The sequence below is a fragment of the Tyto alba genome, unplaced genomic scaffold (assembly GCF_018691265.1).
Source record: "Tyto alba isolate M040663 unplaced genomic scaffold, T.alba_DEE_v4.0 Super-Scaffold_19, whole genome shotgun sequence".
Lineage (NCBI taxonomy): Eukaryota > Metazoa > Chordata > Aves > Strigiformes > Tytonidae > Tyto > Tyto alba.
Genome location: NW_024881281.1, coordinates 3,921,113 through 3,935,861, shown reverse-complemented (window position 1 = coordinate 3,935,861; position 14,749 = coordinate 3,921,113). Strand labels below are relative to the sequence as shown.

General features: G+C 43.4%; 1 protein-coding gene across 7 annotated transcripts in view; it reads left to right on the top strand.

Moving 5' to 3' along the window:
- The first annotated feature begins 655 nt into the window (after positions 1-655).
- The window catches only part of CLTC (clathrin heavy chain), a 33,361-nt gene continuing 19,267 nt past the window's right edge, over positions 656-14,749 (top strand). For 4 of the 7 annotated variants that reach the window (XM_042791390.1, XM_042791386.1, XM_042791389.1 and 1 more), the window contains exons 1-7: positions 656-879; positions 9,556-9,763; positions 10,545-10,547; positions 11,917-12,185; positions 12,524-12,685; positions 13,482-13,595; positions 13,983-14,156. In XM_042791390.1, coding sequence (XP_042647324.1) covers positions 838-879; positions 9,556-9,763; positions 10,545-10,547; positions 11,917-12,185; positions 12,524-12,685; positions 13,482-13,595; positions 13,983-14,156 — 972 coding nt within the window. In that variant the 5' untranslated portion in view covers positions 656-837. The remainder of the gene's footprint in view (positions 880-9,555; positions 9,764-10,544; positions 10,548-11,916; positions 12,186-12,523; positions 12,686-13,481; positions 13,596-13,982; positions 14,157-14,749) is intronic. The other 3 variants (XM_042791388.1, XM_042791385.1, XM_033004718.2) reach the window with 2 other exon arrangements.

The window sequence follows — 14,749 nt, the reverse complement described above, 5'->3', positions numbered from 1 at the left end:
GTTTACACCCCGTCATTTCGGTGAAGGAAGGGAGGAAGGTCGGTAGCAAAGCATGGTCTTTCCCTAGTTTAATTCATTTTTTTGATAAGGATTTGCTAGGAAAACCACCTCCTCTACCACTGAGGCACTGTGCAGTGCAGCAAACATCAGGGTTGGCAGCTGGGGAGGTTGCTAAAACGGGGGGAAAAAAAAAAAAAAAAAAAAAAAGAAATAGCGGGCAGAGCCTGAGGAGGAAGGGCAGGGTCCCTACCGGTGGCCCCGGGAGCTGCCGGGCTCCCGGGGGAGGGAAAAAATCGCTCCTGTCCCCACCTGGGGCTGGGTAAGGGCCGGGGCCTGGGGCTGGGCCTGTCCCCGCCCGTTTCCATGGCAACCGCCCCCTCCCCGGTCCCGGGCGAGTCACCTTGCCCGGCTGCTCTGCCCCCGCCGGGGCGACGAGCGCGGAACGGAAGTGACGCGGCCGCACCTCGGTCGCATGATGTGGCAAAAAAAAAAAAAAAAAAAAAGGAAAAAAAAAAAAAAAAAGGCCGAGATGATCCGAAATAGTCCCTTCCGGTGGCGGATCCCTCCGACGCTCCCATTGGTTCCGGAGCGGGTGAGTCACACCGCTTTCCGGAATCCTTCCGCCCAGCCGGCGCAGTTAAGGCCGGTCCCGGCAGGTGAGGGCAGGCCTCTTCCTGCCGCCGCGGTATCCTTCCGCCGGCGGGGGCAGCTTCCGGATCGCCGCGGCCCTTCCCAGCTCCTCGGCCCGCTCCGCCATTGCGGTCCCGCCGCCCGGACCCCGCTGAGGTGCGACTCCGGTCCGGCCTCGGACTGGAGCCCCAGCCCGCTGCCGCCGCCATGGCCCAAATCCTGCCGATTCGCTTCCAGGAGCACCTCCAGGTGGGCGCGGGGAAGGCCGGGCCGGAGGAACGGCGAGGGCCGGGGGCGGGCGGGCCGGCCTCTCTCTCAGGCAGAGGAGCCGCCCGGGGACGGCGCTTCGCCGAGAGGCCGCGAGGTGTGAGGGCCGGGGGAGCGACCCGGCAGCGGGGTGGCCGCCCTCCCGCGGGCTTTACCGGCGTCTGGCTCGGGCAGCGCCTTCCCGCCGCGAAGGGCACCTTCCAGGCCGTCCACCGCCGCCTCCGTGCGGGCCCGGCCGTGAGGGGAACCGCTGAGGCGCCGCGGGGCTCCTCCTCGTCCTGGGGAGGCGGCGGGGGGGTATCCAGCCCCTGCTCTCGGCCGCTGCGGGCGGTGGGGTGTGTTTCGTGCCGGTGGTGTGGGCGAGGCGGGCGCCCAGGCCGCGCCAGCACCTGCGGGGAGCGGGGGGGGGGTCCCACCGCTCCCGAGGGGGCGGGCGGCAGCTCCGGGGCAGCGCGAGTGGGAAATCCTGCTTCGGCGCGGGGTCTGCAAGGGAGGGGGGGCAAATTAATGAGGAGGCCGAGTTGTCTCCACCTATTGCTTAATTTTAATTATTTTTTAAAATGAGACTCAGACTTCTTATAATCCTGAGGACCTATGAAATTATTTTATTGATGTTCCGGCTTGTAATGTCATCTGTGAAGAAAAAAAACCCCACATATTGCAGTGAAATGTAGAAGCTGCTGCGGGCTTCCCTGCAGTACAGCTGTGGCAGTGCAGGCACACAAGTGCCAGGTCTACACTTTGGTGTCTCCTGACCTCAGAGAAACTCTAGGTTTGGGTGTCATTAAACCATAACCAGATGCTAACAGATTATTTCCAAGTGATGACATTTAGTTTCTTTAAGGTGGTCTTCTAAAGGCACTAGCAACAAATCCTAGAATCGCTCCACTGCAGGAATGCAAGGTTACCTTCCCAAATCAGCACCTCTAATGCCTCTTGGTGAAGCTGGAGTGCAGGGCGGGTCTGGAAGCAGTGTCACAGTTGTGCAATGTGTACTTCCTATCTGACAAGTCTATAGGGTGAAGTACTATGAGCCATGCTTCTCATCCTGAGTAGCTGTAGCAGTGAAGGTGTTAAGCTCAGCTACACCACTGAGCAGTATTTTTTGAGGAGAACTTTTATAATAAAAGTTACATTGACATACCTAGGCAGCATCTTCTAGCAACCTGTCTGTAGCCCTGCTTCCCTGTGATGTCAGTGTCTTTATGCAGTTTGTGTTTACCTAACTGAGACTGCGATGGGCACTAACATACTGATAGAGTTGTGTGATTTGTAGTGACTTTTTTCTAACCCAAATGGAAATAATTTAATTTCTAGGCACCTTGTTAAAAGAACAATTGCAAAATACTTACTTTAGCCCTGTCTGTAGTGTTATTTTTAGATTTAAAGAATGCTGCCATGATTGGTTTTTATCTAGCTAGCAAACTGCTGAGCATTGGATAATTTTGCTTCAATATCAGTTTAAAACCAAGCCAGCATTCATAGCTTGGGTGTAGTCCTGGACTCTTTAACAAGCAGCACTGACAGGGCTATCTCATAAGTTGGCCAGAGCTTCAGCTCCGAGCAAGTGTTTTCTTCTAGTAGTGGCAGAGCCTAGAACTGGGTGTTGAGAAGGTTCTGTATACTCAGGTGAAACTCATCCCTCTGGGTAGCCCAGCTCTTAATAAAGTATTGTGGAAATGCATCTATGATACATTATTTAAGATACAAACTTTGCATGTGACCCACTACCAGGTCTCTAATGACATGAGTACTATTACATAATGAAACTCATCTGCTTCTCTCCAGAAGTGCTGATAGGTTTCAGGCCAGCACTGTTGTGGGACATGACTGTTCTGACTAAAGACCAGCTTATCTGTGGGTTTTCATTTTTTTTTTTTTTTTTTTTTTTTTTTTTTTTCCCCTGTTCCTATTTGATATAGAGCACTGGTTTAACTAGTGTCTTTTACAACTGCACATATGAGCTAGTCTTTTGTAAGACGGGGTGTCCAGCCTTCGAGCCTGCACGCACGTGGCTCTTGCCCATAACGCTTCAGTTAGCTGCACATACTGAGCTTCCTCTTTTTATTTCATTGAAAAAATTTGGAGGAACTTGAATTCTCGGAGGTACTGTTTTCACGCTCAACCTTCTGACCTGCTGTTGGAGTAAATTTTGAGAGCAGAAACATTGGTATTGCTACATTTTTGCTATCCAGAACTGCTTTAGGGTATTCCAGGCTGACCATAGGAGGTCCTCATGGACTCAGTAATACAATTTCTTGAACTGTGCCTGACCTACATTGTCTAGGAAACTTGTCATACAGGTGTTGCGCAACATGTGCAAGTTTGTAGCTGGTGCTTAATGAAAGAAGGTACTCAACTGGAGCCTTATTTGTAAAAAGGCAGGTGATGGATATAAATGAGACAGTTATTGCTAAACTATTATTGAAAGCTGGTTTTAATTAATCTAGAAGTCAACAGTACATGTAGTAGGATACTAATTCTCCATGGATCCACTACTATAAGTCAGGAAATGGTCAAGTAACTGTCTCTACAAAGCTTGTCTTGATTTTTCAGCCTCACCCCAGTTGCATTCCATATTGCACCACTCAGGGCACGCTGGCATCATCTGTTGCTGTTAGCATCTTAGCTAGGTGATATGGGAGTGAAGAGTTAAAAGGCTCCAGAGGCCCTGGGCTGTTGTTCTTCTGAATGCCTTCTGTCTTGGGTACGCAGTACAGCATGCTCTGTACCCCCAGTTTGAGCTAAAGGTCTAGTTGGGCAAATAAGATGTGGCAAGTAGTTAGCTTACTAGGGTTAAGTGAGCTTTCTGGGTAGTTACTAAGTGAAGTCTAAAACCAAAATGTGTAGTCAGGCTTCAGGTTTTCTTTGTTTGAGTCCCAGTACATAGCTCTGAAATCGCAGTAGTCACTTGCCACAAAGGAACATCAGCAGCACACTGTGGACAAACTTTTGCCTTGGGACTTTCCAAGGAGAAACTTGATTCCTGTGCTGACAAAACTACTGGGCTCATGTTATAAAAATCCATAGTGCTACTTTAAAAAAAAAAAAAGTAACTGTTGAGGAAACGGTCCGGTGGGCATATAGTGGGAGATCAGAGTTCAGTGTGTTGAATGATTGCAAATCTGGTTCCTCATATCCAGGTTTTAGGGATTCTACAAGTTGATGCCTCTATGTTTTTGAGGGTGAAAGTAAAACATAGCGGCTTACTGTGGTAGGTGCCTGTAGCTTTTCTAAGATTATACGTTCCTGATGAATGAGAAAGAACCAGACTAGTAAGCAGGTGATGAACTGTGATTGCCAATTAGTTTAGCCATACTACCCTGAAATATATAGCAATTGAACTTGGACCTGGCACACTGCTGTCCTGGTGTGACTTAAGACATTCATAAATACTCTTTGGAACCTAAATATATTTTTTAAATTAAATTATTCTGTTGACTTGTCTAGACAGTACAGAAAACCATCATCTCATGCTGTGCGCTTGATGCTTAGACAGAACTACTCTTTTAAACTAGGAGAAGGATTCTTTTTGTCATTGATGGAGCAAACCTGAATGATAGATGTGCTGTCCTAGTGTGATAGTACTTGTATAGCTCTCAGAATCATAACTAGCTGTGTCAAAGAGCTAACTGAATAAAACTGGGCAGCTGAGGCATCATATAACAAATTTATATATTTATTTACTTATAAATTTCCTACTTGACTCTAAGAATGACAAACAACAAAATTATTCCATGTGTTGTGCTGGCAGTGAGACAGGTAAATATATCCTAACACACTAAATCTCTGCTATAACACATTACTTTGAAGCAGTTAAGTCTTTTGTTGGTTATTTAAGTCAGGAATTAAAGACAGGACTCTTGTGCCTAATGCTGTTTTGGTGGGGGGTCTTGTCCCCTGCTTCTTAATGGATCTGAATTCCTAAAACCAGCAAGCTTGGACTATTCTTACAGAGGGAAGTCTGTGAAAAAGATTGCTGTGAAAAATTCAGATGGCCTGAAGAGTGTCTATGTGCCCACTAATTGAATAGGAGCAATTGAGTAGGCAGTTCATAAGCTATTCCTCTTGGCATGTCCCTCACAGCAGGTACTGAAGTCAGGCCTGCTTGTCTTGGTGGCACTACTCATTAGCACTTCAGGCTGGGACTGTGGTTTCTGGACCAAAGACGAGTAACGGCAGCCAGTGGTTCTGCACTCAGGTTTCAGCAGGTACAGCCTCGGCTGTGGCTCCTGACAGAAATAATCCCACAGCATGCCTGTGGCTGCTGCTGAGACCGGATGGCTACCTCAGCCTGTTGAGGGTGAGGCTGAAAATAGGAAGGATATAGAAAAAGAAGAGCTCTTGAATATTATAGAGGTCTCTTATCTGTTGAAAACATAACTTCCTAGCCTGTCACAAGCTGTAATTTTTACCTTGCACTGGTAAGTTTGAAGTACTTTGGAGCTATTGACTCGTTGTGGGACTCCTGTGTTACAGAAGCGAAGTCACTAACTCTAACAGATAGGCATGGTTATAAATCTTTTGTGAAACTTAAGTTTGCTTTGCTAATTTTCATGTATGGAACTAAATGAGTGGCTGAAATGTAGCTTGGTGTCTACCTTGTTCGATCAAAGCCTAGTAAAGCATGGACTTGCAATAGAGCTAATGTGACTCACTGCACATCAGGGAGCTTTGTGCTTCTCAAAAGACTGGGAATATTTCTGTTAACTGGCATTTCCCAGCTACGTGATCTCTAGCTGCATGTAGATAAGGAGTCTCTGGGAAGAGAGTAAGCAGCTGCTTGTGGCTACAAGAGCAGCGGTTATATCCTGTTGAGTGTGAGAGTCGAGGTGAAATGCGTACTCAGCAGTTCCGCGCCCTTCCTCATAGGCAAAGAGAAATTATTTGACAGCTAAGCAAACTGTCACAAGAAAGTGAATGTTCCAGGAAAGGGTCAACAGAGACTCTTGTCAGCAGTTTTACCATTCAGTTTGATGTTAAACATGCATGTAATATGACAACTTCTCTGGGTAAGTTACCAAGAACATACTTGAATTATCCTCCAGTGAAAAAATAATTTTACTAATCAGACTTTCATTTACCATGTTAAAATAATTCACCTCTCGATGCTGTTGAGACAAATGTCACAGAATTTGATGGTTCAGTGCAGCCTGCAATTGACAGAAGTATCCAACCTTGAGTTAAGAGGAATCCTTCAAGGCAACATCTCTGCTGAACAGAAGAGTTGCTGCTCTCTGGCAACCTGTTTCATGGTTCCACTCTAATGAAGCAGCTAATTCACAGAAAACTTTCTTCTCAACATGCTTTCAGGAGACTGGTGTAACTGAACTTTCCAACAAATGTTGGTGTGAAATAACTTGAACTGTAAATTGGTTGCCCAGGCACAGCTAGAAAATTCTGCTTGAAAGCCAAGGAAGTGTTTTTCATAGTATAATGTAGGAGTATCTTACAAATCCTTCTTTTTTTTCCCACAATCTTTTAAATTTGTTCATGAAGCAGTGAAAGGTAGCGGACCTAAATGAGTGCAATACTAAACATTTGGGGTTTTTTTCCTCTGTGTTAAGAAGGGGTAGAAAATCTGCTGTAAACCCCTCTGCCCCTTTAGTTGTAGTGCAAACTTGGAGTTTATACATGGAATAGGATTGAAATTTTCATAATAAAAGCCTTCAAAGAAATACCCCTTGTCACATTTCCTAATACTAATCTTAGTCTCTGTTTGCTTTGCTTAGCTTTATAAACACTCCTGCCTCACTCACCTGAACTTTAACCCATTTGGGGAAGAAAATAACTTATAGTCCAGGAAGTGATCTGTTCTCTTGAGAGTTCTGTACACCAGGTCTGAGTGCAGCCAAAAAAAGTTACCATTAGCGTTACAGCTACTCTTGGCTGGTGATGCTCTTGTGTAATCAAACACAGAGATTGTCACGGTTAGAGTCAACTTCCTGTCATGGTGCTTGAAGCAGACTTGGTGTGTGCGCTTGGATCAGTTCAAATGAAAAGATGAAATGTTAGCAGAAAGAGCTTGTGTGCTTAAAGACCTCACTAATGGTTGTTCCACCACCAGAAAGCTTCTCCAAGCTTTCTTCATTGCTCTAGTGCCAATCTAAATCTTCTCAAATATCTAGCCTTTGGAAATGGTCTTAAGTGTAAAAAGGACCGCACCTTCCCCTACTAACTAGGGTTGGATACCTCAGATGTGACACAAAGCAGATGGTAGTTTGATCATGATTAAGATAAACCTGTCTTGCAATATCTAAGCAACTTTGATTCAGTGATTATGTCCTCAAGAGGTCTGCCATTTGCTAGGACTTGCTTCTTTGATTTATTCTGTTAACAATGTTTGTTCGGGTATAGCGCTGTGAGTAACTGCCAGGCAGAGTACTTGGCGCACTGAAACTACCCTCCTCTACCAAATTAACAAGGAAGTTGAGTTCTCCATAAATGATTTTGCACTTGTTAAGCTTGCAGCCCTAGCAAGAGGAAATGCCACATCCTAGTAAGTCTCTCCAGCTCTACCAGATGAAACTCTTGACATCCTTCTCTGCCTGCCAGGGTGTGTCTGCGTTGCATATAGCCCTGCCTAGCTGATGCACAAATACTAGTCTCAGGCCTAGAGAATACTACCCAAATAAAGGTGTGAAAGGGAGAATTAAACTTAAATCTGAAATCTTTGAAATGAATCCATGTTGCTAAAGAATGTGTGGTGAGGTTCTGTGATGCTGGACCTCAAACACTGACTTAAAGCTGAGTAACAGATTTCTGACCTGCCAAGGAGGTAGAGTTTGATTTTTGTAGCTCTTGCATTGACAGTTTTCTCCTGGGAGAGCTGATAAAACACTTGTCTTCCAGGGGAAAGTTTCCTGGCTTTGTCAGGTAGATGGCTGTAAAGGGAGCTGTCTTTGAATGAAACGGTTCACCATGTTAAGTTGCAGGAAGTGTGGGTATTCTGCCTTGGAAGAATGGCATCAGCTAGTCAGTCATGGTAACCAAATTGATGCCTCGCTTCAAGAAATACATTTAAATCTGTTCTACTTATAGCCTTACTTCTTTTAAATATTTTGAAGAATAAAAGCTGTGTAGACCTTAAATTTACCAGAAGATCAGTCTTAACTCTCTGTAAACTAGTTGTGAAGTCAGCCTTTAAACAGCAAAGAGCCTGAACATGGTTTTAGTATTGTTAGAACCTGACTGAAGAGCTTTGAATAGTCAAGCCCTTTCTTGAAAGAGCAGGATAACTTCAATGAAAGTGTCTTTTAGGACAAAGGACGTAAATGCAGAGTAATCAGAGATGCATACACAAAGGCTGAACCATGTTCTATAAATTCTCTCCTTCAGCAGACCCAGGGAGCTAAAACTGACTTGCTTTGGAGTCTCAACCCTAAACTGTACCAAGATCTGGCTGTCTTGATTCACTGGGTGATATAGATCATCCACTGAAGTGCCTTTTGTGAAGCTTGTTCTATTAACTTGGTGTGCCATAGCTTAGATGTTACTTGTTCCTCACATGTGCTCTCTGAAAGCTGGTGCAAAGGGGAAGCGTAGTAAAACACCCTCTTTATCAGAAGCTGCAAGTAAGCAGGAAAAGAGCAGCTGAGGCGTGGTCATCTCAGAGCTCAGACAGAGCACAGCTGATAAGAGCTTAGTGTTTTGCTTCAAACTAGTACAATAATACTAAAATGCCTTGAAGGTCTAACCCTTCTTGTGAGACCTTGGGCTTGAAGTTCAAACAGTCTCCTACAAAGAAAAATACCTGAAGTATTAGAAGTGATAATTCCTCTAACGGTAGAAAACGGATCTTGAGTTTTCAAGGTATATCTGCACACAGGCTGGGTGTCTGTATGTGATGTGAACTAACCATTCGGTATTTCCACTGTTAAAAATGGAGTAGACTTGTTTTGCTACTGACATCCTAATACAGTAGCCTGTTGCAAACACAATGAGGTGGTATTAACTAAACTTTTTTTGCAAACTCTACTAGAAACTTAAAGGTATGCATTTAAAGGTTTACAGAAGCAGACTGTGGCTCAGCAGAAAGGGAGGTGGATTATTGGTATCTTCTGTGTTAAGTATGGCTGTGGATGAGCCATTTCTGATTTCAGTCACGTCCATCTCCTGTTAGCTCTGCCTTCTGGGTGGTATTTAGCCTTGCTGCTAGACGGGACTAGGCTAATTGCTAGACAGGTAGAGCTTTTTTAAATCTACAAGGATAAAAATAAAGCTTAGATGCCTCACATGTAATGTTAAGCTTGAAATGGTGATATGGTGATAGCTGTCAAGCTCAATGGAATAAGTTAGGGTTCTGGAAGCAGAGCTGGTGAGAATGAGTACTGAAGCTGCAGCTCTAGCACAGCTACCGAGAGCAGGCAAGTTCAATGTGCCTTAAACCATGAGGGGCTCAGAAGTTGAGTTCTCAAAACAGCAAGTTGCAAATAGACCTTGAAGACAAGGTACCAAGCACTCAAGTGCTGCTGCACTTCTTCAGGAAGCCTGCTGGGCTTATTTGAAGATGGGCAAGAATGCCTGCCATGCCATTTTTGGGTAGCATGGCTGTATTGTCACAAAGGTAGGTGAAGCCTACTATCTGTGATTTTCACAACAGCTGTTCGTGGCTATAGTGAGGTAGTAACTTAATGCTAAACCTTTTTTCTCTTCCAGCTCCAAAATCTGGGCATCAACCCAGCAAACATTGGGTTCAGCACTCTGACAATGGAGTCTGACAAATTCATCTGCATAAGAGAGAAAGTGGGAGAACAGGCTCAAGTGGTGATCATTGACATGAATGACCCCAGCAACCCTATTCGAAGACCAATTTCAGCTGACAGTGCTATCATGAACCCTGCCAGTAAAGTCATTGCATTAAAAGGTACGGAAGTCCTGATAAAGAAATGTTTGAAGTGGTTGGAGAGCTTTCTGTAAGACTAGTTTATGACTGACTTAAGTCTCTCAGGCAGTTTATGTGGGAGTATCCCTTACCAGTTTTCCATAGCTTAATGGGAACTTAAGTTTAATGCATTTTCAGGTCTTCTGAAGGTAGCTGGGCAGTAAATTTCAGTTGAAGCTTCCTGCTATTTGCTGATCATTAGGATGAGTTTTTTGCTTTGGTCAGAATGCTTACAGCTTCTGAGCAGAGAGAGCTGGAAGGAAAGTGTAGGCCTTAAGATGTTTCTGGAGTCTCAGGTCTGGAATCATGTTAGAGGGAAGTGAGACCTGATCTCCTAAGCATATAAGGTCTATCAATTAAGCCTCTCTGTAAGGAGAGGAAAACTAAGTCTGGGGAGGAGGGGAAATATTTCTGAAGGCCTTTGTTTGGCCTCGCTGGAAGAGGCAGTGCACCAGTTTGCGCATATTTATTATATCAGTCAGTGATAAGAAGAGTGAAACTATGCAGGGAAGACCTGTGTGGTGAATAAAACACAAAGTCAGATAACTTGGTATCTCTGGCAATACAGAGAACAAGCATTCCTCTGGTGTCTCCCGAAGTGTTGATATCTTTGCCGAGAGACCCAAGAAACCTTAAAGACTGTCACTCTAGAAATGCATGTATTGCTAATGGAAATATTTATATATATTCAATGTTGTCTAAGTTTGACTTTAATGCTGTGCTACTGTTTTGTCACAATTTTAATGCTTTCTTGTGTGTGCAGATGGTGAGTTATTTCAATTGACTGTACTGGTTCCTGTTGTGTCTTATGAAAAGAAAAAGCAGAATAAAATGGCTCAGATCTATGGTGCACATGGCGGAACAGTGATGGCTAAGCAGCTGAAAGCCTAAAATTCGGAAGTTTTTCGTGCCCTCCCGAACAAGAGAATCCTTAGGATTCATAAATTTAATCCATTTGAGAACCTGAAGTGTACTTAAACTATTAGGATCTTGATATTAAGCTTTTTATAAACAGGACTGACCCTTTCAAATTAAGCCTAGATTTTGCCTCTTAGTGTGCCCTGCATAGTATGTAGCATACATGTTACCTGAATGTCATCTCCCTTGACTCTAAAGCTCCAGCTACACTAGACACAGAAACAAACTGCTAACCTGCAGCCTGAGTAACTCTGCATTAGACAGTCTTCTCCAAGCTCTGTAGAAACTCCTGAACTCTGCATCTTACATCAGTTGCTGAACTATGGTGGCTTCTCACTAGACTAGTCCTTGGTGAGTGAAGGCACTTGCCCATATGGCACTGACTTTATCAAGCTGAGTTACAGTTAGTAACTGTAGCAGATATTCCCATGTGCACCTAGTTTCACATGATCTTTTATATTCCTCTTGGGCTACACTAGCATGTGCTTAAATAGCTGTCTCCTAAAACTGGTAGATGTTGGTCAGAACCTTCCTTATCTTAACAGGAAGAAATAATTTCTTATATGCCACTGCATTGTAAAAACTGGTAGGAATGACTGCAGGTGGCTGTTCAGGATGTATGTATGCACCATTCTATGTAATTTGGAGAACTTTTCCTCTTGCCTTCTAGAGCTTGTGTTGGTCACTAGGTTCCTTTCCTTGCACAGTTTCTGTTAGTCTGGTTTGCAGCCAGTAGCTGTGTATCCCATTAGTGCAACCGAAGAGTTTTGATTAATGAGTCTGAATTATGAAAGCCCTCTGCCAGCTTGACTGTTCCATGTTGTGCTTTTTTTATACTTAAAACAGATGTGGACATAGTTCTTAATGACACTGGCATAGCTCTCCTCACAACTTTCAAGAGACTCAGCATTAATATAACCTAGTTTTGATGTATGAAGTAACATATGTGAAGTTACTGTAGCTGAATCTCTTGTCTCCTACCAAGTTGTTTTCCACATCTGTTTGCTCAGTAGTGGCAATTTGGTAAAATTAGCCCTAGGAATGTGGTCTGGTTAAAAGTAATAGCTGATCAGTGAAAATACTGCCAGTATATAATAGCTTTTTCTTGAATGAGGTCATGAGGGTTTAATGTCGTAGTGCAGTTGCTCTACTTTTAACCAGGGCTTGAAGTAACAAGTGGAAACTGTAACCTGGCTGACAATGCTGTTTTTTTCTAGCTGGGAAAACGCTTCAAATATTTAACATTGAAATGAAGAGTAAAATGAAGGCTCATACAATGACAGATGATGTCACCTTCTGGAAGTGGATCTCTCTGAATACTGTTGCCCTTGTAACGGATAATGCAGTCTACCACTGGAGTATGGAGGGGGAGTCCCAGCCTGTGAAAATGTTTGATCGCCATTCTAGTCTTGCTGGCTGCCAGATCATCAACTACCGTACTGATGCGAAGCAGAAATGGCTACTGCTAACTGGCATATCTGCACAGGTACTTTACCACTAGGGAGGCCTGCCATTGAAGGCCCAGAGCTTGTCTCATTCCTTCTTCTTTAGGAGCAGGACTGATATGTTTGTTTTCTTTCCAAAATGATTGTTGGGAATGTAAATGCTTGTCTTAACCTTCAGATAGCAATCAAGTGTAACTGAAAATCTTACAATAATGGTATAAACACTAGTACCAGGTTAAGAGTCTTAAGTGATGCCTTTGTAATAGAAAGCATGGCATGGTACTTCAGTTTGATATGACAACATTTTAACCAGCACTAACTTAAATTACATTACTGGCTGAGTGTCTGTTATTCCTGACTCTTGTTCTGTCTTGTCTAGCAAAATCGTGTTGTGGGAGCAATGCAGCTATATTCTGTAGATAGAAAAGTGTCGCAACCAATTGAGGGACATGCAGCTAGCTTTGCGCAGTTCAAGATGGAAGGAAATGCTGAAGAATCCACGCTCTTCTGTTTTGCAGTAAGAGGGCAAGCTGGGGGTAAGGTAAGACTTGGTTCTAAATATGCTGTAATCTTCAGTGGCTTGCCCTGGTTATCTGCTTCCATGAAAACAAGTGGTATAATGCACAAAGTTGCCTTTAGGAAAAAAGTAAAGGAGCATGTGTCAGTCTGCATGCTACATATCTAATGTGTATGAAAACTGGTGTATACAGAGCTTCACAGCAGGGACTACCTGGTGCAGCAGGAGTCTGTTTAGAGTCATGAAGTAAGGTGGCATGTCATGACTAGCCTAATTAGCTGCTTGAAACACGTGACTCTCCGCTTCACAGGCTTGCCTTAAGGAGAAAGCTGTTGTAATCTTTTTTTTGATGCTGTTGCTCAGTATCAGGCTTAATTTATTTCCAAATTATTGAATGAAAAAAATAAATACTGGTGTTGCAAGGCTAACTAGTGCAGGAATACCAACACTGGAATTATGTGAGCTACTTTGTGACAGCTAAAACAAAGTAAAACCAAAGTTAGAAACATCTTCAGCACTATCTCTGTAGAACATTAACCAAATTTAAAGAGTGCATATAAAGTGACCAAACAGACTCCTTAAACTTTTAAGTATCTAGGAGTAGTTGAAGATCATGCTTAACTGTTTCCCTCATCTACGGTACATGAATACAGTATGCCACACCTTTAGCCAGTGAAAACATTTAGGAAGACTGACTTGGTTTGTCTTTGCATAAGCTTGGGATTAAGGCTCAGCAGCGAAAGAGTTGCTCTATCTTCATTGTTGAATTTATCGTTACATAAATTAAATCCAAGAACTAACAGACTAATCTGTTGCACAGTTGCATATCATTGAAGTTGGCACACCACCTACTGGGAATCAGCCATTTCCGAAGAAAGCAGTGGATGTCTTCTTTCCTCCTGAAGCACAAAATGACTTTCCTGTTGCCATGCAGGTATGACAGCTGCAAACAAGAGCACAAGAACAAGTCTGTAGCTTCTCTTAGTGGATAGGGCACTGGGAACCAGGTGGTCAATATATTGATCTGAGGCTTGGCGCTAAATGGGTGTGATTTCTGTTCTTGTTTCAGTAGTGTTAAAGGTGGAGACTGAAGCAGCATTCAGAGGCAGCACATTCTTATTTATGGAAGAAATATCCATGTATCTTTAACTGTCTTTCAAGCTCTTAAAACTTCATTCTACCACGATAGTACTCAAATATTAAGTAAAAATATAACAGCACTTCTAATTGTCTTGAAATGGCACAGCTATCTGCTGATTCTTAAAAGCACTTACTCCTTTTGTCCAATACCAAATTTGATTAATCTGTTCCTGTTTTGCAGATCAGTGACAAGCATGATGTGGTGTTTCTTATAACAAAATATGGCTATATCCACTTGTATGACCTGGAAACTGGCACCTGTATCTACATGAACAGAATCAGTGGAGAGACCATATTTGTTACTGCACAGCATGAAGCAACAGCTGGAATTATTGGAGTAAACAGAAAGGGACAAGTAAGGAAGCTTGGTCTGGAAACCACTTGTTTATCTAATATCACTGGCCCTTAATGATACACTGTATTGTTCATATCCAATGTCTAAAAGTTTCCAGAAATTAACAAGACAGAATAATAGAATGAGAAGTATGGTAGTATTGGATAGTTAAACAGGAGTACAGCTTCTCTGACTTTCTTCAACTCAGGTTCTGGTTGCATAATTTGGGGGGGGGGGGGGTTGTGATGACAGTTGGTGGATCTAAATGCTGTCCCGCTGTTGAGAATGGAACTAGAATATGCCTCTTCTTTTGGGGGAAGATTGTATCCTCTTGCAGAGCACATGCTAATGGCAGTCTTAAATATGTTAACTTTGAACTCCGTCCAGAACATCTGATATGTGACAGTGTTCTGAGCCCCCAAAAAAATTTGCTACTGTATCTCCATACACGCCTAACTTAACTAGTTTCAACCAGTCTACTAACCTTGTACAGCTATGCCTTTAGGCTAAATTGGTTTAAAACATTGTTTCTTGTTGAGCATGGGTAATATAGAGCAGAAGACTTGCTCCTAGTTTATCCTCTAGGACTGGTTACTTAAGACACTGAGTACAGG